We start from the raw sequence: 27432 nt of genomic DNA, 5'->3' as shown, positions 1-27432 counted from the left end.
TCCGTGTTGGACATTGTATGTGTGTGAGAGAGATAGGGATAGCGGGGGAGGGGTAGGAGAAGGGGTGATAGGAGGGAGGGAGGGAGGGAGAGAGAGAGAGAGACTAGAAGAGAGGGGAGAGAGTGGAAGGGTTTTCATTAGGTGGGGCCAGCCAACATCCCTGGGCTTTGAGCCACTATAGACTATGAAACTGGGGAAAGACATCAATAGGCAAAGGGCGGCAGGAGAGCTTTTGAAGAGGAACAGGGGCCAAAGGAAGGGGAGCCTGAGGAGCGAGTCTTGCCTTGGGGCTGAGCTTGGGCCCCTGAAACATCTGAAGACCATCACAAGAACAGCAGCCTCTAAGCAGAGGAGAACTCCTGGGCTCAGCCCTACAGGTCATTAGAGGAATCACATTTACTTGGAGTTCAATGAAGAAAAATGGGGCTGTTCTGAAATAGAGAGCTCTAAAACCAGGCTGCTGGGACTTGATTTTGTGAAGCTTTTGGAAGCAATTTCAAAATGGGACTGTCAGCATCAGTAATGATCAGGGAAATGCAAATTAAACTCATCATGTGATACAACCTTACTCCTGCAAGAATGGCCATAATTAAAAAATAGATGTTTGTATGGATGTGATGAAAGGGAACACTTTAACACTGCTGGTGGGAATGTGAACTAGTACAACCACTGTGGAAAACAGTGTGGAGATTCCTTAAAGAACTAAAAGTAGATCTACCGTTTGATCCAGCAATTCCACTACTGGGTATCTACCTAGAGGAAAAGAAGTCATTATATGAGAAAGACACTTGCACGCTCATGTTTAGAGCTGCACAGTTTGCAGTTGCAAAAATATGGAATCAGGCTAAATGCCCATCAACCAATGAGTGGATAAAGAAAATATGGCATATATACACCATAGAATACCACGCAGCCATGAAAAGGAATGAAATAACGGCATTTGCAGCAACCTGGGTGGAGCTGGAGATCATTATTTTAAGTGAAGTAACTCAGGAATGGAAAACCAAACCTCGTACGTTCCCACTCTTAAGTGAGAGCTAAGCTGTGCGGACACAAAGCATAAGAATGACTCTGGGGACCTGGGGGAAAGGGTGGGAGGGGGATGAGAGATAAAATACTACGTGTTGGGTACAGTGGATACTGCTTGGGTGATGGGTGCACCAAAATCTCAGAAATCAACACTAACAAACTTATCCATGTAACCAAAAACCTCCTATTCCCCAAAAACTGTTGAAATAAAAATTTTATAAAGGAGGACTGTTGGCAGATATGGGAGAAAGCATATTGAGGTGGCCACACCCCATGTGGATGCTGAAGCATCTTCAGCAGGGGCTTATGTGGTCTCAATGAGGGGCCCTTCTGGTCCTGGGGATGGTGAAGACTGCACATGGGGCTTTAGAGATGGAGAGACCAAGCTGTGCACTGTGCCAGGAACTTTGAAGGCATGCAACAATGTCTGTGAGTGGATCTGGGATAAAATAGGTAAGCACAGGCTGTCAGGGCTCCTCCAGAATTGCTAGGCATGTGAGTCACCTTGTGAAAATGCAGGCTCTGATGCAGCATCCTGCATTTCTCACAAGCTCGCAGGTGATGCTGATGCCACTGGTCTAGGTACCACACTTTGAGAAACAAGGTTGTCATGCAGCCAGTTTCGTCCAGCAACTCAGAAAACCTGAATTCTGGCTCAAGTTTGCCACTAAAATTCTTGGGCCTATCATTTTAACTTAGCCCCCAGGTCAAGGGGCATGGCCCTGAGGAATGGGACCCATGGATCTGGGGTCTTTTCTGTACACTGTGCTTCTCTCCTGCCGTGGTGGTTCAATGAGGACCCAGGTGGTGGCTCTAATGAAATGATATGGCATGATGGCGACAGCACCCAGGCTGAGTTGGGATGGGGGAGACACAGCTAAGAGAAAATCACAACGAAAAGGCTGGGTTCCCCTGGAACTCACTTGAGCAAGTGGGGGTCAGGGATGGGTGACAGAGTAAAGACAGACAGGTTTTTGTGAAGGGAGCCCTGGAGAGTCCAGGAAGCCTTCCTAGAGGAAGGGCTTCCCTCTGGAAGCAGTGGGGGAATGTGTGGGCTTCCCCATCTTTGTGCCAGCCTCACAACCAACTTGCCTTGATCTGCCCAACAATCACAGCAGAACCGCCTTTGGGGCCAGTTTGGACTCTTGGCTCAGGGCTTTGGTCTAGATGCTTTAAGCCATCTCTTATTTCCAGGGCCACCCTTGCCAGGGGCTCAGCTAGTCTCCTCTCCTCATACCTAACCTAGGCCAGTGTGGGTAAGCCTGTGTAGGGGTCAGTGTCACATGGGACAGGAAGGCAAAGGGATTTTGGTGAGAAGTAGGTAGATAGCTGTGCCTTCCTTTGCCCTCCCATAGGAGAGTTGCACTGGGACTGGTGATGGGGCCATTCTCCCAGGGCACAGGACACAGGTGAACCCCAGTCTCACAGCAGAGCCCTGGAGTCCCAGCTGATGGCTTAGCTGCCCCTCTCCCTTTCTCCATCAGGGCTCCTGCTTTCTCTGTGCTGCCAGCCCAGCCACTGGGGATGGGAACCGTTTCCCTGTACCTTGCAGCTCCCTGCCAGACACTTGCAGGCTCTGCAACCTCCCTTTGCTGATCCTGCTGGGAGGGCTGCCCCTCAGGGTTGGGGAGCAGCAACTCAGACTCCACCTCGCCCAGGGATCTGCTGCAGATCTTGTGAGATGCGGATTCCAACTCTGGTCCAGCCCCAGGAGGTGCAGATGCTGCCGCTCCTCTGACTGGAGAACAGGGACTCCAGAGAAGTGCCCTGCCTCTCCTCTTCCCCTCCAGGTTAAAGGGAGGCCTGTCCTATTGGAGGGACTGAAAATGTTCAACTTTCAACCTGGGTTTCCTTTTGGAGTGGAGGTGTAACTCCTTGACACTGGCAAGAAATTTACATCCAGTGTGAGAGTCGATGCCTGTGATTGCCTTCACTGAGTTGGTGACATTAGAGGGAGACCTTGACCTAGCCCAAGGGGTTGTTCTCAGTATCTCCTTGCCCACTGGATAGGCTGTGTAAACAGCTCGTGAAAGAGAATTTAAACAGAATCCATGGCCTCCTGTGGCTTGGAGATCTTCTCCCAGCCACCTTCTCTTCCCTTCTCTGACTTTCTGGAAGTTTTGAAGCAATCGAGGGGAATGAATGTATGGCCCTTTTAGCCTCCAGCTTCCTTCTCTCCTGCTGGGTTAGGAAAGCTTCATTTGGAGGGCTTCAGCCTCTCCGCAATTGGTGCTCCTTTCCAAGGACCATGAACAACAGCACAGGGAAGCTGTTGCTTCAGCTGGAAAACCCATGAGAAAAATCCATCTGCATGAAGCCAGGTCCTCCAGTGCTCCCCTCTTTACCCACAGAGGGTGAGGACGCCAGGCTCATCCTACTGAGACTTTAGGGGGAGGGGCCAGAAAGGGTCATTTGGAGAACAGTGCTGCTCACTTGAGTCTGCAGAAGGTGTCCGCTGGCTGCAAGCTTATGCAAACCTGACCTCCAAGCCCGGGGTGAAGACCTGGGGTGTACAGAGTGGAGGCAGCTGTGTAAACTGTAGGGTGGGGTATTTATAGCCTTAGTGAGGAGCACCAAACCAGCCTAGAGAGCCTGAGCTAGTGCTGCCGCCCTTGGCTGTGTTTCTTGCGCTGTTAACCGAGTTTTCCAGACATTCTTTCTACAATGTTGCATTCGGCTTTACAAAACTTAGTTTCTATTCTCTGGTTTCTCTTCAGACCATATCAGTCTTTCACCTTTTACATGTCAGTTTCTACATCTGCAAATGGGAGACTGTTGCTAAGGCTCTCTGAGTGTTTCAGCTTGATGATTTTCTACATCTCAGTTTCAAAAAAAAAAAAAAAAGCGGTATTCCAGTTCACAGGGAGGAGAGAGTTAATACGGACCCTCAAGGAACCTGCTGTGCCCTAAGGCCACTTCCCTGGGCTCCCGGAGCTCTCAGACAGGTGAGAAACACATACCTGAGCTTTGCAGTCAGCTCTGGCCTGGAGCCCTGGCTTGGCTGCTTCACCCCATCAGCAGCCGCAGAGCAGCTGTCAGCATCCCCTGTAAGAGGATGAAGTAGATGGTACAGGAAGGGTGCTTGGCGCATAGCAAGGGGCATAAAAGATAAGTTTGCCGATGATACGGTAAACTCCCCCATCTGCTGCCACCCAGCTATCTAAGGAGTGAATCCTCTCATCAGAAAGCAGGCAGCCCCACCTCTCCACCAGGCCTGGGGCTAGTGTTTGGGAGGGGTTGCAAACCCTATGGGACAAGGTTCACATAGGAGACAATGCATTAGTGTTAGAGTGAAGGCTGCGGGTCAAGGCTGTTTGTCAGGGGGCGTGCAAGGAGATCCATTCTTGGTGTCAGAAACCCTTGGGCTCTCTAAGCCCCGGTTGTGGAGATTAGGGCGGTAGGGTAGGGGGAGGGAGGAGAGAGCACAAGAGGGTGAGCACACAGCTCTGTAATGGAAACTTGGCACCCAGCCTCACTTTGTGTCCTTCCTTAGTGCATGTAGCTTGCTTCTCCCGCTGAGAGCTGGGTTTCCTCCCCTTCCAGCCAGCATCCTGTGCTATCCCCACGGCCTACTCCTGTCCCTTCTTCTCAGAGCCTGCAGTCCTGCAGGATGCCCCACCCGTGACGTGACATGTGAGCCTGCTGCCTCCTCTTCATCCCCCATCACTCCTCTGACTAATTAGGCCAACATGCAACTTCCAGGGCCTGGCAGATGAGGAGCCAAGAATGCCGTGGACAAGGGCCAAGTGTTTTTGTTGACATTGCTCAAGTGTAGCTTTGCGGAGCGGCCTCTTTGCTGTAGCAGAAGAAAAGTCCAAGGAAGCCGGGGAGGTGAGCAAGGGGAGAGCAGGGAGCACAGCCAGTGTGGACGCCTCTCCATATCCCCTTCACCTTCCCACCCTCCACGACTTCCCAAATGCCCACCCACTGCCCCTCCTTCCTAAGTGCAGGAAGATAGTCCTCCATGTCAGAATTCGTGGGACCAGCTTGGCCTCTGGGAAATCACACCGAGCAGAGTGTTGTGCACACAGTGGGGCTTTGGAAGTCTCATTCCTTCATTTGTGAAGTTTTCATGGGTGATGCTCCTGCCTCACTGCTGTTCCTAATTCAGCCATGTGTCACTTAACAGTAGGGACGTGTTCTGAGAAACGCATTGTTAGGTGATTTTGTTCTTGTACCAACATCATAGAGTGTATTTTACATAAAACTGGATGGTATAGCTTATTGCTCCTTGGCTACAAACCTGTACAGCATGTGACTGTACTGAATCCAGTAGGCAATTGTAAGTATTTATGTATCTAAACATATCTAATGCAGCAAAAAATATGGTGTTAAAATCTTACGGGCCTGATACTGTAGGCAGTGGTAAGTATTTATGTATCTAAACATATCTAAATACAGCAAAAAATATGGTGTTAAAATCTTACGGGGCTGACTGTAGTGGCTCATGCATGTAATAGTCCCAGGACTTTGGGAGGTCGAGGTGGGAGGATCACTTGAGGGCAGGAGTTTGAAACCAGCCTGGGCAACATAGTGAGACTCTGTCGCTACAAAAAACAATAGGAGTAGTTAGATGTGGTGGCATGCACTTGTAGTCCTAGATAGTGGGGAGGCTGAGGCAGGAGGATCATGTGAGCCTTGGAGTTTGAGGCCACAGTGCACCATGGCACTCTACCTGGGCGACAGAGCTAGACCATGCCTCTAATTAAAAAAGATGTCAGGACCACTGTCATATATGCCTCTGACCTTGACAGAAATGTCATTTTGTGGTGCTTGACTGTAATTTCTGGGGAAACAACCATCTTTGAATTAAGTCCAGTGAGACTTATTTACCACTTCACTGCTAACCTATTATAAGGTACAGGCTGCATTATTGAGCTACTTTCCTATAGCTGAATAATGAAACCAGGATGGATTTCATCCATCCTGGGATCTACGAAGACTTTGTCCTTTAGGGTTACTAGATCTGGCTTCAAATCCTCATTCTGCTACTTGCTCACTGTGTGACCTTGGACAAGATATTTAACCTCTCTGTCCATCAATTTCCTTATCTGCAAAATGGACCTGGTATTTCCATGTAGGGCTTTCGTCCATGAAGATGAAACATGGTGAAGAATGGAAAGGTTTCTGCACGTAACAGACATTTAGTGAATGGAAGCCACGCGAACTAAGAAATGATAGGTGATGTAGCCATGGATTGGCTCTAATCTTAGGCAAATCGCTTATCCTCTGACTTACGTACTCTACAGGTGAGTTGACCCCAGAAGCAACTGCCTCTTCCTAGCTCAGCAGGAGTTTTATGAGGACAAATGAACTGTGCTTATAATATTGTCAAACTTGGTTCTCTGTGGGAAGGAAACGAACGCAGTGCATTGCTTCATCATTCTTTTCTCAGACTCTGGTCTCTGTGTTATTGTATCAGCTGTCAGTGGTCAAATACATTTTCTATTGAGATAAAAGTTTGTAGGTTTTAAAATTCAGAGGTGCTGCCTTAAGAGTCTAATTCCTGAAGATATTGAATCATTATGTTTAAAAATCCTCTAATTTTCTGCTACAATAGCTGGCTTTATTTTTACATCTCTTAATTGGTATCAGCTTTTCTCTCAGAATTACAGAACCGTGGAAACTTGGCACATGAAGGAACTTTGGAAGTCATTGGAAGGGTTACTCCTGCTTCTTTGTAAATCTTTGAGGTCTTCCTAAACATTAAGATTACAGTACCACAAAGCATTTCTCTTCTTTCCAGATATTAAGAACAGTGGAATGGCCATGCTGCTAGCCACAGCATGACTCTTTTCTTAAGGTACTGTGTGGATGGGCAGATGCCATGGTGCCAGACCCATTTTACTCAGTTCTGACCTCTTCAATGCCAGCTGGCACAGTGCAGCTTCTAGCACCTGCCCCTCATTGCCCAGGGCCTTTTTCTGGACATCACCTTGGACATCCATGTAGCAGATTGGAAATGCTGGGGGTTTAATGTCCTCTTTCATCAGTTTCAACCAGTGTAGACCAGGAGTAGGTGGATGAATACCCAGGCTTCCTCACTGCTTAGGTGTCTCAGATACATATCTACACTGGCCCCCAGAGCTTTCTAGAGAGATCAGTTTCTAGTTATTCATGTTGGCAGCTGACTTAAAATTCACCCTCTATTAGCGTTTCCTGTCCTACTCCGCTCTTCTACTCATTCTTCCTGGGATCACCTCCCATAAAAACCACCTGCTCTCAAACCCTCCTCGCAGGGGCTGCTTCTGGGGAAACCCAGCCCGAGACAGAGGGGTTGCTGTTCTCCACACTTTCTGATTATTTGTGATAATATGGGAGTTTAAGGCTACTAACCTTACCATTTCTTCATGAGGTTTTGAAAATTTTTGTCTCTGCTCATCACTATTCTTAATCATATGAAGCAACCATTCAGGTTATCCAAACTACACAAACGCCTTTCTTTAACCTTGAATTATCTTTGATATTGTTCTCATAATTTGGGCTAAGCTGATACATGTGGCCACCATGTAGAATTTTGTATTTCAAGAGTCTGATATTATTGTTTCTTTTCATTAGACTCCTCATCCTTCCTCCATTTTTTGGGGGAAAAAAAAAACCCTGTGGGGCTTTCCTGGACAAGATGGTTAAGCTATAATTTGATATCTTGCTAAATTTACATCTGGTAGCAGGGTCTGTGTTTGAGGAATACCTCAGTTCATGAGCTACTGATATTATATGCATCATGTTAGCTTAGGTGAGGTGCCCACAAGCATTGTGATTTCCAGACTCTTCCATGAGTCTCACTTTCTCCTCCTATAAAGGGGGAATAATTATTTAATGTGTACTTACTGAGCACCTACCCTGAGCCAGCAGTGATCAGATGTTGATGCCCTCCAGCTCTTCAGCACTTCAGACACCTTGTTGGTATGGCTGGGTGCACCGTGTGGCCTTGTGTAAAGGCCACTGGGCCCACAGGTTAGGCCCATATCTTGTGTTTCGATCTATTTCCTGCCCGCGGCGACTCTGGGCACTCAAGAGGCAGCATTGCCTCAGGTCCCTTCTTCTTCAGTGCCAAGCCCCTGGAAAGAGCCACTGCAGCAGCTTGGCTTGCGGTCTGTGTCTCCCTGTGGCCCCATGATGCCAGGCTCCACCTGTCGTGTCTCTGCCTTCGTCTTACCTGATCTGTCCATGGTGGTCAAGGTTGTTGGCTACTTCTTCCTTCAGGAAATTCTTTCTGCGCACCTTCCTTGACACTTGCCTTCCTTGCTCTTTACCTTCCTTTCATGATCCCTTCCTGAATCCTTTTGCTCTGTCTCCTCTCTGAAGGATATTGCATTCTTCCATTTCTCCCCAGTGCCCCCTCTTCCCCACCGGGAGACCTTATCCGTAATGTGCCTTCCACCCTTCCACTCACATTTGCACAGGTGGCATACCTCCCTGTCTGTGCTCTGCAGGCTCTTCACACTCAGCATGCCCCAAACAGAATGCACTGCACTGCCCCTTTCAGTGTACTCCTTAGCTTGCATTCTTTCTTCTGGCACCTCTATCCCCACAGTCACTGTAGCCCTGAGCCCTGTTACCTGCACTCTCAACCTACTCTTTCCTAGTTCATGCCTGCATCTCTTGTTCATTGGAAACTTGCTGTGTGTCACTCACGGGCCTATGCTTTGGGGATGGCAAATTATGTCTTCACTTGAAAACCCCCAGAAGCAGATCCTGACTCCTGACGCATATTCAGCGGTGGGTGGTCTATTTGGGGGCTGGTTTCAGGAGATACTGGCAGGGGCTAGACCTCAGTGGGCTGGAGCCAGCTCTTACTGACTCAGTGGAGCTGATTGTGTCCATCTCTTCCGAACTCCATTTTCAATGATGTAATGTTGGTAGTGTGGTATTGGCTACAATGGAAATACTGACACCATGGAAATTAGCCAATGGCTATAAATCTGGACTTTTTCCCCCCTTCACGAGTTGGTTGTTAAACATTTCTCAGCACATCATTGGGAGCAGGGAATTGAGACAGGGAAGGAGGAGCAGCTGATCAAGTGTGCTTTATCCAGAGAGTTATACAGTAGACAACTGGAGCTTGATCCCACTGGGAAGAATCTAGAATCCAGTTAAAAACACACACCTCAAAGTCATCCCACTGGCGCTGCAAGGAATCCCTCAGGCAGCTAGAGGCAGGGTGGCTCAGGGGTGCAGGCAGGGCTGAGCAAGTGTTGGCTGATGAGGGCACTGGGAGCACAGCGTCGGCAGAGGCTGGAACCGAGCTGTGAGTGATGTGTGGTTATTCTTTGTCTCCCCAGAGCTTGACCTCATGGACCTCATAGGGGAAGACAGAAAGTGGATGATGGGGAGGAAGCTGATGCAGGTGAACGACACTCTGACTTCCGAAGATGCCGGTCTCCGGAGCAGCAAGAACTGCACCGAACCAGGTAACAGTGCTGGCTACTCATGGGCAGTGGCCGTCATTTTCTCTGGTTATGGCTGAGGAAGAGCCAGCCTCCTGTGTGTTTTCTTAGAATTTTAATCCAGAGAGCCTGTAAGGATGTTTAGGACGGGAGTCTAAGAAACTTACAGGTGACATCCTAAGGGACTATTGAGGTGTGTTTCGACCTCTGTAGGAGCTGGTGCTGGGGGCAAGTCAGAGACATCGATGCTTCTGATGCGGCACTGAGATCAGATGTGGCGGCTGGTGCTGCCAAGTGAGAAACTGAGGCAGGAGCAGGATGGGTGAGGATGTTCTGTGGTCACCTTTGCTTTGATCACTGGGGTCCTCTCTGGCTGGGTTTTAATCAGGAGCCTTGTTTCTATCACAGTAGAGACACAGGGATTGAGCCAGATCCTCACGCGCAATGTTGATCTTGAAAGAGGTGAATTTTCATTACTGGTTGTTAGATTTGATATCTGTTGTGGCATTCCTCAGGAAGATATATGGAACATTTATCACTAATGTTGGAACTGAAAAAGAAAACAAACACAAAGCAGATCAAAGGGAGTGAGGAGTGGTGAGGACCCAGCCCACCAAACCTCAGCCCCTCTGGATGAATGAGGTCCCTGAAGGTGTAGACCTGGAGTTGGCAAACTTGTTCTGGAATGGGCCAGACCATAAACACTGTAGGCTTTGCAGGCCACGTATCGCATCTGAAGTGTGTTCTTAAAAGACTTTATTATAATGTTTTATCAATTGAAAAATCATTCTTAGCTCACAGGTCTGTGACCATATTTTGCTGTCCTGACTTGGATCCCGAAGGTCTCTGGGGTCTTCCTTCCTTGCCTGGTGGGGACTTGACCTCATGTCTGCCGCTGTCAAGGGCCCAGGAGCTCAAGGACATGCTCATCCTACATCCAAAGGCCTGTCTCATATCTAGTGTCACGTGGAAGGATATAAACAATCTTCACTGCGGCCCAAAGAACTACAGACCGTTGAGTACAGAAGGCATGTCAGGGAATTGCGGGTCTACAGTCTGTTGGGAAGATGGGTGGAAGTGCCCTTCCCCCACGGTACTTAGGCTCTTAACAATCAGCTTTCAAGCAAAGCTGAAAAGAATTAAAAATAGGTTATCTGCCACATCCCCACCACCAAAAAATCCCCTATGTAGTCTATGCTCCTCAAGCTGGAGAATCCAAGGGTTACTGTGGTGTTGTTCCATGCTCACAAGGAACATTTTTCACTTGAAAGTGAAGCAGCACGTGGGCAGTTACATGAGCTAGAAATGAAAATAAGCACGAAGGGTCCGAGCTCCCCACTGAGGGGCTGAGCCACATATATTCTAAGAAATAGAGATTTCCAAGGACTGTCCTGAAAAGGCATGGCAGTGACGGCACAGGTTCTGTGCCAAGAACAGATCTGGCTCTGTAGTCAAATAGTTTTCACCATTTTTCTCCAACTAGTAAGTTGATGAATATTGATCAGCTAATAGTATTAGAAAGCCAAGTTGTCACTTCTGGTGTGGGAGAGAATGGAGTCAGACAGAACATGGTGACCAGCTCTGAGCATTAGGTTCAGCCACATGCAGAACCAGCAAGGAGAGGGAGATTCCATTCCCTGTTGCTGGGGGTGTGTTTTGGGGGCAGGTGGTTGGTCTCTCTTTGAGTAGCATCATTCACTGTCTTGGGAAATGCCTTTCTCAGAGTGACAGATGTAGAAGCATAAAGTGCATTAAAAGTCATTCCAGAAGAGGAAATGACTCAGCCTCACAGATGGAAAAGAAAATATCTAGGTAGATAAAAAGAACACAAACTCAGGACCTGCCTGTGTTGGCGGGGCACCCAGGGAAAGGGAGGAGAGGAAAGGCTTTGGGAGAAATATGGGAGGAAGCAAAAGTGAGCTGAGTCATGCTGCGTTCAGCAGGTCCAAAGGGAATATGGAGCCAGGTGGGACAATCTTGATTTCCTCACCTGCAGACCAAAAGGACTGGGCTTGGTTTCTGGGGCCCTTGATTCAAAACCAAATTCCACAGGAAAGATGATCATGCCTGAAACAGGAGAAGTTCTCTTCAAATCCTAACACACAAGGGCTGGCTCGGAGCCTATGTACTTCATGAAGCTTGCTTGGACCCCTCAGACTGCAGCATTCTTTACTGACTGCTGCTGGTATAAAATGTCTCCATATGTGCTGTCCAATATGGACATTCAATGGCAATTTCAATTCGAATGATTTCAAATCAACTAAAATAAAATATTCAGATTCTCCATTGCACCAACTACATGTCAGATACTCAATAGTAGGATCACAGATGACAGCACAGGTCCCAAAACATTTCCACCGTCACAGAAGGGGCTATTGGACAGGCTGGTCAGATCTTGCAGTTGTCTTTGAACATATGAATGTATCTCCTGTCTTTCCAGCCCAATTGCAAATATATCAAGGGAGTAGAGCAACTTTGTAAATCTGAGAGCCTTATCTCTAACCTGGGTCTTAGAGTCACACTCACCTGAAGCTGTGGACCTTGGCCAAATAACCAGGTTCTCTGAGTCTCTGCGTGCTTCTCTGTGAAGTTGACATCATCGTTCTCACCTTTCATGACTGCTGTGAGAATTGGGAATAAAGTAATACAGTGTGCACAGCTTAGTGCCCTGGGTTTGATGGCCCCATAGTAGGAGTGTATTTGTGAATTTCCCACCCTCTGTCCTGGGGCATAATTATGGGTAGGGCACAGTGCAAGATTCCTAGAGCAACATTCTACAGCTACTCCCTGCAAGAGAGAGTCTGTCAACAGGCCACACCACAGGTAGCTCAGGTCTGAATAGCCCTTCAGCTGGACAGGGAAGCTTCAGTGCCATCTTCCCATGTAGGCAAGCCCTGAGGACCTCAGGCATGGCAATGAGTGCCATCACCTCTGCTGCATCAAGCATTTCTAACAACAGGATCAGAACATTGCCTCAAACACACTGAGCCCTGGTTACCTCCATGCCGTTACCAGAATGCTGTCAAAGTGGCTTCTCAATCTGGACCGGACAAATATTTTATGAAAAAAGTTGAGAGATAAAGCGCCCATTTAGAAGCATCCTGATTTAGAAGCATCATTTTAATAAGATTCATCTTCTCTACCTTATTATTGGGTGAAAGGATTGAGCAGGAGTGAGCTAAAGGCAAGTTCATTCTAGAACATTGTTCAAATTCTCTTAAAGGGGCCTGGGCACAAGGAATATTACTTGTGCTGGTTAAATATAGTGCTGTCTGCCCTCGAAAATCTTAAATAGACGGCTAGGAAGTGAGCTCTGTGGTTCCGGCAAATCTTAAATAGAGGGCTAGGAAGTGAGCTCTGTGGTTCTGGCCTCTCTCCCTTCCTATTTGTGATGATGTCAGTGGCAGTAGTATAATTAACAGAGCCTATGGAGCAGGCTTCCCTCTGTGCTTGGAGGAGTGAGGATTTATACAGGGACTTGAGCGTTCGAGGGTACAGTATGCATCCTGGTTGTCTGAGTTAGGGTGGCAAGGTCACAGGCAGGAGTTAATTTAGCATTTGTCGTAAAGTATGCCCAGCTGCCACTTGTGATGTCATAGGGCTTCTCAGACTGTGCTGTCAGAAGCCCTGGCTTTAGATGCCATTAGAATAAGGCTGTAGATTCAGAGACTGGAGATGGAATTACATCTATTCTGGTTATAGTCGCTGTTGGGGCATGGGGCTGGTTTGCCTCTCAGATGACCATTTCCTCACCTATAAAATAGATCTTCAACTATGTTTATCCCTTCCCTTGCACAAATCCACTTATTCCTAGAAATTTTAAGAATAGAAATTCAAGAAAACTTCTTCCCAAAGACACTCTCCCATTTCCCTTAGTGATTGCTGTGTCTGCAGAATTCCATGCCATACCTCAAGCCTTCCTCTACTCTACTCTCTCTCCCCTCCTCCCCTTCCCTCTCCCATGCCTTCTCCCCTTCTCTCTGTCTGAAAACCAGGATCCCAGAGTGCCTAGTTTTGGTGTCAGAGGAAGCCCAGAGTGCTGTCTTCCTATGACGGTTGCTACTTTAAGGATATATTGGTTTATACATTTTCTGCTTTTAAAAAATGGCGCTGGTCACGGTGACCCATGCCTGTAATCCCAGCACTTTGGGAGGCCAAGGCGGGTGTATCACTTGAGGCCAAGAGTTAGAGACCAGCCTGGGCAACATGGTGAAACCCCATCTCTATAAAATATACAAAAATTAGCCGGGCGTGGTGTCCCAAGCTGGTGGTCGCAGCTACTTGGGGGGCTGAGTTGGAAGGACCGATTGAGCCTGGGAGATGGAGTTGCAGTGAGCTGAGATCATGTCACTGCACTCCAGTCTGGGTGACAGAATGAGACCCTATCTCAAAAAAAAAAATTTTTTCCTTCACCCCTTGAAGACCTAGTTTTGGTGGAAATTTGTGATTTTTTTTTTTTTTTTTTTACCCATAACTGCATGAACAATACTGACCTCCGGGCTCCAATTTTTCTTTGTGATTTTTCCAGCTCTCTGTGAATTTTTAAGGTTGTTTTCTTAGCCTGACACTGCCGATTTCATCTGAAGCCTGGAAACATTTTTTTTTTCTTTTGGCAAGTAACACTTGAAACTGTTTACTCAGATGACCTATTAAGAGAAATTTAACTTTGAATAAATTTGATCCATGGAAAATTAAGTTAGCTACATGTAATATTGAGGATGGTAGACAACTGTAGCAGAAATGAATTCTTTGTAGTATTTATTTGTACACTTTGCGGAATTTTATTTATATACTTTTCAGTCTGTCTCCAAAAAAATTTATCATCTTTTTGTTTCTGAGTCTTTGATATTTTAAGGAGATGAGCTTTCCCTCAGAGTGCTTTTTTCAGATGGACTTTGAAATAAAGAAAATACTTAAAATGATGGCCTTTGGCGTGGGCTTCACTGTGAGATTGCTGGATTTCCTTTGATAATGGATCATCCCAATCTGTCTGGCTTACCTGAGCCTAAGACCTCTGAAGGTGAAGAGGACACTCGGCCTCTGTTTCAAGACCAAGGTCAGGCTGACAGGGCACTGCCCTAAGGGGATGGCCAGGAGTGCCTACACGTCAGGTGTTGGCTGGAATGACCAGAAGCCACATATTCTAACTGTTAAATGTAAACTGCAGTAGAGTAGGGAAACTGGAAGTCCATATGAGAGAAGCAACAGGAGGGTAGGTTCAAGTGGTGCATGTGGTCCATAAACAGAACCGGAGCCCAGGCACAGACCAGCAAGCAGAAAACATGGGTTCAGGGTACTGGCCATGAACAGTGTCAGGATCCAACTGTTCGGGGTTTAAACCGTAACATCAGGGCGGGCTGGTTTAAAATTACAGGCTGGACATGACCAGTCTACAAAGCATGATAGGGCCAACATTCTCATCTTTTACATGAAAAAACTAAGAACCAGAGGGGATAAACAACCTACCCAAGGTCACAGGGCTTTTTAGAAGCGAAGTAGGGCTACCCAACACCCGTGCAGTGCTCAATACCTCTTAATAATTGAATATAAAATCTGAGGTCTGCACATTCTAGAGCAGCACTGTCCAATAGGAAGGTGATGCAAGCTACGAGTGTAATTTTAGATTTTCTATTACATTACATTACATTACATTACAAAAGCACAAGGAAACAGGTGCAATTAATTTTAATAATATATTTTGTTCAACCAAATGTTTCCAAAATATTAGAAATGACAAATTGCTATTAGGTTAGTACGGTTATTGCTGGGTTTGAACCCAAGAAAAGAACTAAATTTAAAGACTTAAAATTCATCTATGCATTATTTCACTAGCTCAAATAACTTTAACTTCTTTCTGAAGTTGTAATTCTCAAAATGATTCAAATCATGGCTGCTGACATTCTTAAGTGGAACAGATTTGAAACTAATGTGATCTGCTTTTTAATTTGTTTCAAACCGAGTTGAGTAGTTGCAACACAGACCACAGAGCTGACCACTGAATTAGTTAGATAGGGTAATAGTAGCTGCTGTGACAGAGAAGTCCTACAGATTTGTGGGTTTACACGAGAGAAGTTTCTTTCTTTCTCATGGAATGTTCTAGTCTATAGTTGCACCTGTTGCAAGAAGAGGTCCATGGACTCTGGATCCCTCTATCTTTAGGCTTTCCCCTCCTCAACTTGACTTCCAAGGTTGCTGTGCTTCTTTGGATTAAGGGGAAAAGGCATGGAGGGATGTGGGGTAGTGGGGTTTTATGGACTAGATGCTCACTGCTGCTCACATTGCATTGGCAGAGCTCAGTCACATGACAGCTTCTAACCTCAAGGGAGGCTGGGTCATGTACATTAGTGGAATGTAGAAAGAAGAGAAAACAGGTTTGGTGAACTGCTAACTAGTCTCTGTCACATTCATTTCTTCCAAGCTTGTTTCTTTTTGAAAAAGCAAATTTCCCAATTTTTCTTTTTGCTTATCTTATTTCAAAAGCCAAACACCACCATGATAGAAAAATCATAACCCAAATTTATGTCTTCCAAGCCTGGCTACAGCTCTTGGCTTAACTTCATAATTCTTCCCTCGTCAAGTGAAACAATTTGATTCTCTTTTTACCTTGGAAGGGTCATCAGTGAGGTAGAAATTGTCCCCGTGGTGCCATTTGCAAATTGCATCTTTTCTTTGGTAATAAAAGAACCCTGGGAAAAATAATGAATGCTTTTGTATAGATGAAGTCATTGGGCAACTGTGTGGAAAGAACTCAGGTTCTGGAGTAAATCCTAAATCCCAATTCCATCACTTTCGACCCACGTGATGCCAAGTGGCTTCCTAAATTCTTTGGACCTCATTTCCACCCTCTGTAAATGTAAATTAAGATGCCTTCTTCCCAGGCTTGTGGTAATCATTCAGTGAAGTAAGCTTTGCAGAGCAGCTGGGCCTTCAGTCATACTATGTGCTTAATAAATTGTAGCCACATTATCTTTGCTACCAGAAATACAAGATAGACTGATGGGAGATCATTTATAGGGGCTTTACCACTCTGCAATAACACTAGAACTTTGTAGGATTAACATTGTTTTAATGATGAATAGATTATTTAGTGTCATTCAGCAATAATACCACATTCTTACAGGTTAGTCTGCATGTTGGAGACATCAGTAGTATTAACTACGAGGCTTCTGACTAATAAGTTTCTGGCCTAAGAGTCCACTATGTAAACAAACAGAATGAAATAGGGAGTGGAGGATTTTCTACTTTATACTAATGAAGAGTTTAAAAGTCTCAGGCTGTAGGAGAAAGGGCCAGACACTATTTGTTTTTTCTAGCTTTTACATCCCTTTAGGGCATTTTGATTGAGGCATTTTTTAAAACACTGTAAAAGCAGCCCAGGCAGCCTAATCCGGGGAGTAGTGTCTGGAATCTTTCTGAAACACAGGTAAAGGATGGTGAGCTCTGCTCTTAGATGCAGAGATTTTGTGGATCTATTTGTAAGGTACTTTAGACGTTTCAAAGAATTTTCACATTCATTAACTCATTAGAACATGTTTGGCCCTTGGAACAAATACCTCAAGGTCAGGAAACACTATATTATGATGCCCAGTTGATAGTCTGAGAGCAAAGCAAGTTGGGCTAAAGAATTGAGAATTCAGAGTCATGAATGCAAAAACAAGCCTAGGGATTATTGTTTCTAGTGGCTTCTAAACCTTTTTCCTCTAAGCCAGGGCTCGGCAAACAAGAGCCCTTGGCTACAGTGGGCCTGTCGATTGCCTTTGTGAGCAAAGTTTTATTGGAATACAGCCACACACAGCCATTTATGTGTTGTCTATGGCAGCTTTTGCTCTATGCAGGCTGAGTTGAGTAGTTGCAACACAGACTGCAGGGCTTGAAAAGCCTAAAATATTTTTTCTTGGTCCTTTACAGAAATGCTTGCTGCCGTCCCTGGTTCCAGGCTCTTTGACGGATGCCTCATGTGCTCTGCAGGGGAGGTTGAGGCAGAAATGACATTTCCAAGGACCTCTCTACTCTCCCCGATCCTTCCCCAGATACTTCCTGTGCCATATTGCATATTTTTAATATCACCCCTGGGCTGGGGGTTCTGTGATTCATTACTGTCGCCTCCTCCCGCCCCAATCCACTGACATACAATCAAAAAGCTCCAACATTTTTCCACCCATACGTTAGGCATCTGTTAAAATTTTATCTGAAGCGTAAAAGTTTGCACCCTAAGAGAGCTTGAAACCACGGGTCTGGAATACCCCCTTGTTCCACAGCATCTGGGTGTCCAGACCACATGTCTAGTACTCATTATACCTTGAAATTGCTTTCCTCTTGGGTTCCAAAGTGAAGCAGCCACTTGGGACTGTCTGCCTGTAGTCCCAACTTGCTCTGCCCGAGGGCAGTTTTCGAAGGGCTCATCTCACAGGCATCTCTGGAGCAGTGAACAATGCACTAAACTGTGTGTAGAGGCCATGAGTGTTGCAGTGGGGTTCTGGGAACACCCACCCTGGGGCAATGGAGAGCCTACAAGGGAAGCCACCTCCTGGCCCCAGTGCACCCTTTGGCTGCACTGTGGCTTATGACAATGATAAGCCACATACTGCTGCTTCCTCCTGGTCTAGGAGCACGTATGGCCATGGCCATGTCTCCAGCCCTTTGGCGTTCACTCCCACTACCTGGCTCCCCACTCCAAGCTTTGGTTGTGTGATCAGCCTTAGGTCACATAATCTGGGTTACCAGGTGGGCTCTATTCTGCCCCCATCTAAGTTCTCTCTGATGTCTTAGGACCAGCAGCAGCAGCAGCCCCTGGGTGCCTGTTACAGATGCTCATCCCTGGGCTGCACCTGAGCCCTATTAGATTGGAATCTCTGGGAGGCAGGCCCAGCCACCTGAGTTTTACAATCCCTCTAGTGTGAGGACCCCTGGCTTAGCTCATTGGAGGCATCTGTGGAGATTTTACACCCAGGTCCACCCCAGGCCAAAAAATCCGAGTCTCTGGGACTGGGGAGTAGGTATCAGAGGTTTTTAAGCTTCCAGGGGGTTATGGGCTGAGTGTTTGTCCCCACCAGTATTCATTTATTGAAATTCTAACTCTCAAGATGATAGTGTTAGAAGGTGGAGCTTCTGGAAGGCGATTAGGTCATGAGAACAGTGCCCTCAGGAATGGGATGTAGTGTTCTTATAAAAGAGGCCTGAGAGAAACCCCTCACTTCGTCCACCATGTGAGGCTAGAGTGAGAAGGTGTCATCTATAAACCATAATGTAGGCCCTCCACCAGACACCAAACCTGCCAGCATCTTGATCTTGGACCTCCCAGCCTTCAGAGCTGTGAGAAATAAATTTCTGTTGTTTATAAGCCACCCAGTCTGTGGTGTTCTTTTACAGCAGCCTGAATGGCAGGTGAGAATGGCAGCCTGAGACCCATCTCTGTGCATGGGCATTCTCTGTCAAGCTGGCTGAGGGAAGAATAGCTTGGCTTGCAAGCCCTAGGACCTTCAACAAGCTGGCAAACAGATGAATAAAAGGAGAGCACCAGCCACGTGCAAGACACCAAACATGTCTTCCTGCAGGGTCCACGTGTGTTCACCGCTCCTCCCAATCCCTGTGAACATTCTGTTTCTTACTCCATCTTGGAGATCACGGGTTTTGTTTCTAAGCTTTCTTGCCCTGGGAAATACCAGGGTGTGTTTCACCCTAGCTACATTTTAAAATCACTGTGTATTGAAGTGGAGAAGGAATGTTCCTGCCTTGTCCTATTTGTGGGTCTAATCTCGCCTTCTGGTCCTCAGTTACATCAGCGCTCACCATTCCCACCCACTCAGAAGCCAGGGCTGGCCAAGGTGCAGGGCGAGGTGCCTATGAGGCTGAGGGCAGGGCCTTGGGGAGCATCTCCTGGATGCTCTCTGACACTCTCAGGCCTGGGTGGACTCTGGTGCTTCAGGGTGGAATGAGGCCCAGGGAGGCCCAGGTAGGCCTGGTCTCTCTCCTCCAAGGCTCTCTAGGCCTGACACATTTCTCAGAAGGCTCCATGAACAATGGCAGTGGCTTGGCTGAGGACTGTGAAGGTCAGGGATGGTCTGAGCTACTCCAGGAGTGCTCTTTGGACAGAGGCGCGGAGTATAGGCTATTCCTGGTTAGAGGGCCACGGCCATCCCATAGTTTGTGTACCCTGAGGTAGGCCCCACTGAGGCCCAGGACTACGTTCACATTCCACCTTGGAAGGTAAGTTTAAACAGGTACATGTCTAGGCTATCCTATGGGTGCTGAAATTTCTATAATAGAACAATAAAATCCCTGAATTAAAGATTAGCAGCCTTTTTTAGAAGCTGACTCAGAACAAAATGAATTTGGGCCCAGCACAGCGGTTCATCCATCCCTGTCAAAACCTTTGTGCCAGGAGCTCAGCCTGGCTTTCCAGCCCTGGACCTGCAGGAGACCTCAGGGCTCACTCAGTGTCCATGTTGTTGGGATCAGGGACACTGGTATGAAAAAAAAGTAAAGAAAAAGTCAACAAGCTGCAGACCCCTGGGACAGGCCACTCTGGAAGGAGCAAAGGACTGGTTCCAAAGAGCAGGATGGACTCAGTGAAACTTCTGTGACTTCAACTGATAAATGGGTACTCACAGTACCCACCCTGTCTTGGGGTCATGAGGTAACCTTTTGGATAGATAAGGAGAGGCCACATTTTGTAATTGTAGGTACTTCTGAGCAGAGTGAGGGATGTAGGGCCTGGGCTCTACAGGCATGGGGAGAACCCATGGGCTTTGGGACCCTGGACCAGCTGCGTAATCTCTCAAAGCCTTGATTTCCTTCCCTGAGAAGTGGGGATCATTCATGGGACAAACAGGGTCAGTGGAATAAAGCATGTCAAGTCTTTAACACACAGCTAGTGCTTGGCCCCTGGGTGGATGCCCATTTCCCAAGCACCCACTTTGTACCAGTCCTGAGGGGTCCTGCAGGTAGAGTCTAGTTTGTTACACTTAAGAGACTGTGGTTATTATTCATGCTGCTGATTCTTTTCTCTGATTTTTTGGGCATGGGAGTTTTCTACTATAGGAGTCAGGTAAAATGAATCTGACAGGCACTAATACTATAAAAACCCAGGGGGAAAGTAAAAATAGTCTTAGTTGTCAAAGCATAGGAGCCAGTCACATGAACAGCCTGTCAGTATCAAGATGAGCCTCCCCGTGGAGCTTTTCCTGGGGAATGGGAATTCCACTTCTGCTGAAATCTTGTTGACTTGCCCCAGGCAAATCCACAGAAAAATCAAGGATGATGGAGATTTGGGTCTTTAGGCCGAGTGTGCAGACTGGGTGTGTAGAATGGATAGCAGTGGTCGCAGGGGTGAGGTTGAGGGGCAGAAGCAGGTGGGAAAGGAGGGCTTGATCTGCACTTAACTCTGACCTTTTTGTCCTAGTCTGCTTGGGCTGCTAAAACAAAATGTCATAGACTGAATGTCGTCTAAACAACAGAAATTCATTGCTTACAGTTCTGGAGGCTAGAAGTCCAAGGTCAAGGCACTGGTAGATTCATTGTCTGGTGAGGACGTGTTTCCTGGTTCATAGACAGTGCCTTCCCACTCTATTCTCACACCAAGGAAGGGGCGAGGGAGCTCTTGGGAGTCTTTTTTATAGATTTAGGAATCCCATTCCTAATCACCTTCCCAAAGGTCCTGCCCCCTGTCGTGGGGGTTAGGAATTTAACATGAGAATCTGGGGGAAACATAAGCATGAAGACCATAGCACCCTTGCATCCATAGGACCATTGAGGTGGGAGGCTGCCCTTTGGACAGTGTCTTTCCACATTCCAGCAACACAGTTTCCCCACTGCCTGCTCCATTTTAATCACAAATACTAGGCCAATTTATTAAATTGGATTGTTTAATACTGAAATTAAAGGAAGGAAAGTTGTAATGCAGCTGCACCTCCCCTCTATCAACCATTTTTACCCAGTCGCCCTGGACATTGGCCTCTTTGTGGAATCATTTCACGTTCGTGGCTCAGAAAAGGATGTTTCCTGCCTGGGTGCAGTGGCTCACGCCTGAAATCCCAGCACTTTGGGAGGCCGAGGCGGGTAGATCAACTGAGGTCAGGAGTTCAAGACCAGCCTGGCCAACATGGTGAAACCTTGTCTCAAATAAAAATATAAAAATTAGCCGGGCATGGTGGTAGGCACCTGTAATCCCAGCTACCCAGGAAGCTGAGGCATGAGAATTGCTTGAACCCAGGAGGCAGAGGTTGCAGTGAGCTGAGATGCCGTCACTGCAGTCTAGCCTGGGCAACAAAAATGACAACTTTGTCTCAAAAAAGAAAAAAAATGAATGTTTCCTTTAAGGATGCCCAAGCAAAATTACTCGGTGCCTGGTGGCTCTGCTTAGTGGTTCTCAGAGAAACAGAGTCCTCAGTAATTCCCATTATAAATATAGAATTATTGTCCCATCAATGCCACAATTTAATATGCTGTTTATTTAAAATTTTGCTTTCTCTGTCTCCTCATTCAGTCTCAAGAGTCTTGCCTTTAGGTCCAGTGGTCCCTTGATATCCATGGGGTATTGGTTCTAGGACTCCTCCTCACTTCGGATATCAGAATGCACGGATCCTATGTCCCTGATATAAAATGGCATAGCATTTGCATATAACCTATGCATATCCTCCATATACTTTAAATCTTCTCTAGGTTGCTTATAATACCTAATACGATGCCTACACATCGCTTCATTTACGTGGATTCAGTGTAGTACTTGGCATGTGGCAAATTTAAGTTTTACTTTTTGGAACTTTGTGGAATTTTTTTCCTGTATTTTTAATGAAAAACTTTAGCATTTATTCATAAAATCTATAAATGGAAATCAAACCATTTTTATTGATTACGCTAGTCAAAATTACTTTTCATCAATAAACACATTTTCATTTAAAAAAATTAATTGCATTTTATTTTAAGTTCCGGGATACATGTGCAGGATATGTGGGTTTGTGCCATGGTGGTTTGCTGCACCTATCAACCCATCACCTAGGAATTAAACCCCACATGTACTAGCTATTTATCCAGATGCTCTTTCTTCCCATTCCTCCCCCACAGGCCCTGGTATGTGTTGTTTCCTTCCCTGTGTCCATGTGTTCTCATTGCTCAGTTCCCACTTATAAGTGAGAATATGCAGTGTTCCGTTTTCTGTTCTTGTGCTAATTTGCTGAGGATAATGGCTTCCAGCTCCATCCATGTCCCTGCAAAGGACATCATCTCATTCCTTTTTATGGCTACATAGTATTCCATGGTATATATGTACCACATTTTCTTTATCCAGTCTGTCACTGGTGAGCATTTGGATTGATTCTGTGTCTTTGCTACTGTGAATAGTGTTACAATGTGTGCATGTGTCTTTATAATAGAATGATTTATATTCCTTTGAGTATATACTGGTAATGGGATTGTGGGGTCAAATGGTATTTCTGGTTTTAGGTCTTTGAGGAATTGCCACACCGTCTTCCACAATGGTTGAGCTAATTTACATTCCCACCAACAGTGTAAAACTGTTCCTATTTCTCCACAGCCTTGCCAGCATCTATTTTAGCAATAGATGGCTGTTGTTTCTTAACTTTTTAATAATCACCATTCTGACTGGCTTGAGATTGTATCACTGTGGTTTTGATTTGCATTTCTCTAATGATCAGTGATGTTGAGCTTTTGTTTATATGTTTGTGGGCTGCCCAAATATCTTCTTTTGAGAAGTGTCTGTTTATGTCCCTTGCCCAATTTTTAAAGTTTTTTTTTCTTGTAAAATTTTTCAAGTTCCTTGTAGATTCTGGATATTAGAATCATTTCCTGAGACTTTGCTGAAGTTGCTTGTCAGCTTAAGAAGTTTTTGGGCTGAGACCATGGGGTTTTCTAGATATAGGATCATGTCATCTGCAAACAGAGACAGTTTAACTTCCTCTCCTCCTATTTGAATACTCTTTATTTCTTTCTCTTTGCCTTGGCCATAACTACCAATACTGTGTTTAATAGGGGTGGTGAGACAGGGCATCCTTGTCTTGTGCCAGTTTTTTTGTTTTTTTTTTTGAGTCGGAGTTTCACTGTTGTTACCCAGGCTGGAGTGCAATGGCGCGATCTCGGCTCACCGCAACCTCCGCCTCCTGGGTTCAGGCAATTCTTCTGCCTCAGCCTCCTGAGTAGCTGGGATTACAGGCACGCGCCACCATGCCCAGCTAATTTTTGTATCTTTAGTAGAGACGAGGTTTCACCATGTTGACCAGGATGGTCTCGATCTCTTGACCTCGTGATCCACCCACCTCGGCCTCCCAAAGTTGTGCCAGTTTTTAAGGGGAATGCTTCCAGCTTTTGTTCATTTAGTATGATATTGTCTGTGAGTTTGTCATAAATGGCTCTTATTATTTTAAGGTATGTTCAATCAATACCTAGTTTATTAAGAGTTTTTAATACGAAGGGATGTTGAATTTTATTGCAGGTCTTTTCTGTGTTTATTGATATAATCATGTAGTTTTTGACTTTAGTTTTGTTTATATGATAAATTATACTTACTGATTTGCATAGGTTGAACCAGCCCTGCATTCCAGGGATGAAGCTGACTTGATCATGGTAGATAAACTTTTTGATGTGCTGCTGCATTCATTTTCCAGTATTTTTATTGAGGATTTTTGCATCAAAGTTCATCAGGGATATTGTTTTTTGTTTTATCTCTGCCAGGCTTTGGTATCGGGATGATGCTGGCCTCAGAAGGAGTTAGGGAGAAGTCCCTCCTTTTCATTTGTTTGTAATAGTTTCAGAAGAAATGGCACCAGCTCCTCTTTATATCTCTGGTAGAATTCATCTATAAATCCTTCTGGTCTTGGGCTTTCTTTTGTTGTTAGGCTCCTATTTTGGTTGGTATTATATTACTGTCTCAATTTCAGAACTTGTTATTGGTCCATTCAGGGATTCAACTTATTCCTGGTTCAATCTTGGAATGTTGTATGTGTCCAAGAATTTATCCATTTCTTCTAGATTTTATACTTTATTTGCATAGAGGTGTTTATAGTATTCTCTGACAGTTGTTTGTATTCCTGTGGAATCAGTAGTGATATCCCTGTTATCATTTTTTATTGTGTCTATTTGATTATTCTCTCTTTTCTTCTTTCTTAGTCTAGCTAGTGGTCTATTTTATTTTATTTTATTTTATTTTATTTTACTTTTTCAAAAACCAGCTCCTGAAGTCATTGATTTTCTTGTGTCTCTGTCTCCTTCAGTTCCACTCTGATCTTGGTTATATCTTGTCTTCTGCTAGCTTTGGGGTTTGTTTGCTCTTGGTTCTCTAGTTCTCTTAGTTATGATGTTAGGGTGTTGATTTGAGATCTTTCCAACTTTTTGATGTGGGCATTTAGTGCTATTTATTTCCCTCTTAACACTGATTTAGCTAAGGAATCAATTCAACAAGAAGAGCTAACTATCCTAAATATATAGGCACCCAATACAGGAGCACGCAGATTCATAAAACAAATTCTAAGAGACCTATAAAGAGACTTAGATTCCCACACAATAATAGTGGGAGACATTAATACTCCACTGTCAATATTAGACAGACCATTGAGACAGAAAATTAACAAGGATATTCAGGACCTGAATTCAGCTCTGGATCAAGTGGACCTGATAGATATCTACAGAACTCTTCAACTAAAAACATCAGATTATACAGTCTTCTTGGAACCACAGGGCACTTACTTTAAAATTGATCACATAATTAGAAGTAAAACACTTCTTAGAAAATGCAAGAGAACTGAAAATATAACAGTCTCTCAGACCATGGTGCAATCAAAATTTCCAAATAGTTTTTTATCCACAATTGGTTGAATTCACGGATGCAGAACCCATGGATACAGCTAGCCAATTGTATTTTTTTTTCTCCAGCATTTTATTATGAACATTTGCAAACATACAGAAAAATAAAATAAATGTTATAGTGAATGCGTATAGACCCAGCACCAAGTTCTATTCTATAATTTATATTTTACTATACTGGCTTTTATCACATGTTTATCCCTCTTTCCAACCCTGTGGCCATCCATCAATCCATGCTATTTTAGTAGACTTCAAAGTAATTTCAGAAGTCAACCCATTCTCTCTCACACACGATGTTAGGTCATGTGTATCGTTAGCTAAAGTTTATCACTTGTTACCCTTCTACTTTGGGTTCCATTTATATGCATGATGTATACAAGTTTTGAGTGTGCATTCATGAGTTCTGACATATAGTAAACCTTTGACATATACCAGCCTCTGTCAACGTATAGGACATACCATCATCCCAGGAGGTTCTGTCTTGTTCCTTCTCAGGAAACTCCAGCTCAGCACTCCCCATCACCATAGATTAGTTTGTGCCTGTTCTAGAACTTAACGTGCATGAATCCCACAACATGCGCTTTTGGATGTAAGGCTTCTTAGCACTCTGTTTTTGAGATTCATCCATGTATTTGTGTGTAGGTACATTCTGGACTCTACACATACACACCCACATATACACACATGTAGATAAACATCTATACATATTGATGACATATATACCATGACAGATTTTCCAGGTAAATATTAATTTGTTGCACGTATTTCTCTTCAGGAAATACCTTGTAGATGTTAGTCATTTTTCTTAGATACTTATTTAGGTCAACTTTTAAAGAGACTTTTGTGACCTTTGGAAAGTTAGAGCTTTGGTTGACCACAGAAAGTAACTTAACAAGGGCAAGTTATCCCTAATGTCTCTCTCACTTCCCTCCAAAACAGAACCATGAACTGGACTCAGAAATCTTGTGCTAGGAAGGGAAGGGAAGAAGGAATTGAGGAGGTGGTATCCCTAGTCCTTGGGTCTTAAAAACATTCACACCTTTCAGGTGTAACACTGTACATTCAGTTATGACAGTAAGTGGGAGGAGAGAAGCTAAGAAGATGGGGGAATTGTCTGATTTGTTGAGTAAACAGACATTTTATTCTGTGGTGGAAGCTACTTCCAGTGGCTAGTGGCCTCCTCATTACAAACACAGCATCAGAGAGAGAAAATAATTTTTTCTTCAAGTACCTTTATTGGAAAATGGATTCCTGGAATAGATGCTGGAATACGAGGTCTCCTGCATGAACACGGGAGTTGCGTGTGTCAGGGTCTTTGGAAGAAATATGATCCTCATTTTTTTCCAACAAACTGTCCCAGCAGAACCCTCCATTGGCATGGATCCTCATTTGTTTCTTTGTGAGCCTTTTTTATTTGTTGATTCCTGACATACAAGTTGATTTGGGGTGAGTAACTAAAGATGTGTAAATGACATGTACAGCAGTGGCACACCCTTGGTGATCATTAATATATTGCGCTACCCGTCAAGTGCCCTGCTAAGTTCTTATTCCCCAGAAGCAGATTCTAAGACAAGGATTTGGGAGTGTATAGTTTATTTAGGAGTTGATCCCAGGAAACAACAGTAGAGTATGGGGAAGTGAGACCCAGAAGGAAAGATGAAGCTCAAAACAGTTCAAAAAAAAAAAAAGGAACTGAAAAGATAATTCTGCCTAAGCTCCTTCTGCAAGAAAATAGAAGCTTTACTCACAAAAATTCTCTTCCCCAGGGCAGATCTTTTTATTTTGCAAATCAACGAAATAGTTTGCATCATTCCCAATTACCACTGGGAACAACTCAGTTTAATCTGACTGGGATCTCCCGGGATGCAATGTAGAACACATACCTCAGAGTTCTCCCTTCAAGTGGTGAGGGAGCTGGGGTATTTATACACCACTTCCATCAGTCATGAGTTAGGGGCTGCTCCCAAAGGTGTCAATGCCTTGGCATGTCCAGCCTGCCTCTCACACAGGTAAAGCAGTGCTCATGGCTGAAGACAGCCTTCAGGTAAAAGAGTGCATGTGCTACCAGTTGGAAGTTGGGTCACTGTGGGTGAGGGGAGAGGAGCCAGTGCTGACAGTCATTGCTAAGCTTCCACGACCCCCAACTAAGTGATTTCAATGTTGTTGAATGGGGTAGAAAGCTCATTCTGACCCAGAAGAC

At 45.1% G+C, this 27432-nt stretch overlaps 1 protein-coding gene across 2 annotated transcripts in view; it reads left to right on the top strand.

Annotated features, from left to right (window-relative positions):
- SLC24A3 (solute carrier family 24 member 3) overlaps positions 1-27432 on the top strand; it is a 508872-nt gene that overhangs the window by 58479 nt on the left and 422961 nt on the right. For both annotated transcript variants that reach the window (XM_064375974.1, XM_064375943.1), the window contains exon 2: positions 9315-9443. In XM_064375974.1, coding sequence (XP_064232044.1) covers positions 9315-9443 — 129 coding nt within the window. The remainder of the gene's footprint in view (positions 1-9314; positions 9444-27432) is intronic.

This window comes from Aotus nancymaae, unplaced genomic scaffold, assembly GCF_030222135.1.
Source record: "Aotus nancymaae isolate 86718 unplaced genomic scaffold, 86718_ANA_hifiasm-v0.15.2.pri h1tg000001l, whole genome shotgun sequence".
Taxonomy (NCBI): Eukaryota; Metazoa; Chordata; class Mammalia; order Primates; family Aotidae; genus Aotus; species Aotus nancymaae.
Note: the sequence above shows the minus strand (reverse complement) of the source record. Positions and strands in the feature narration are given on the sequence as shown.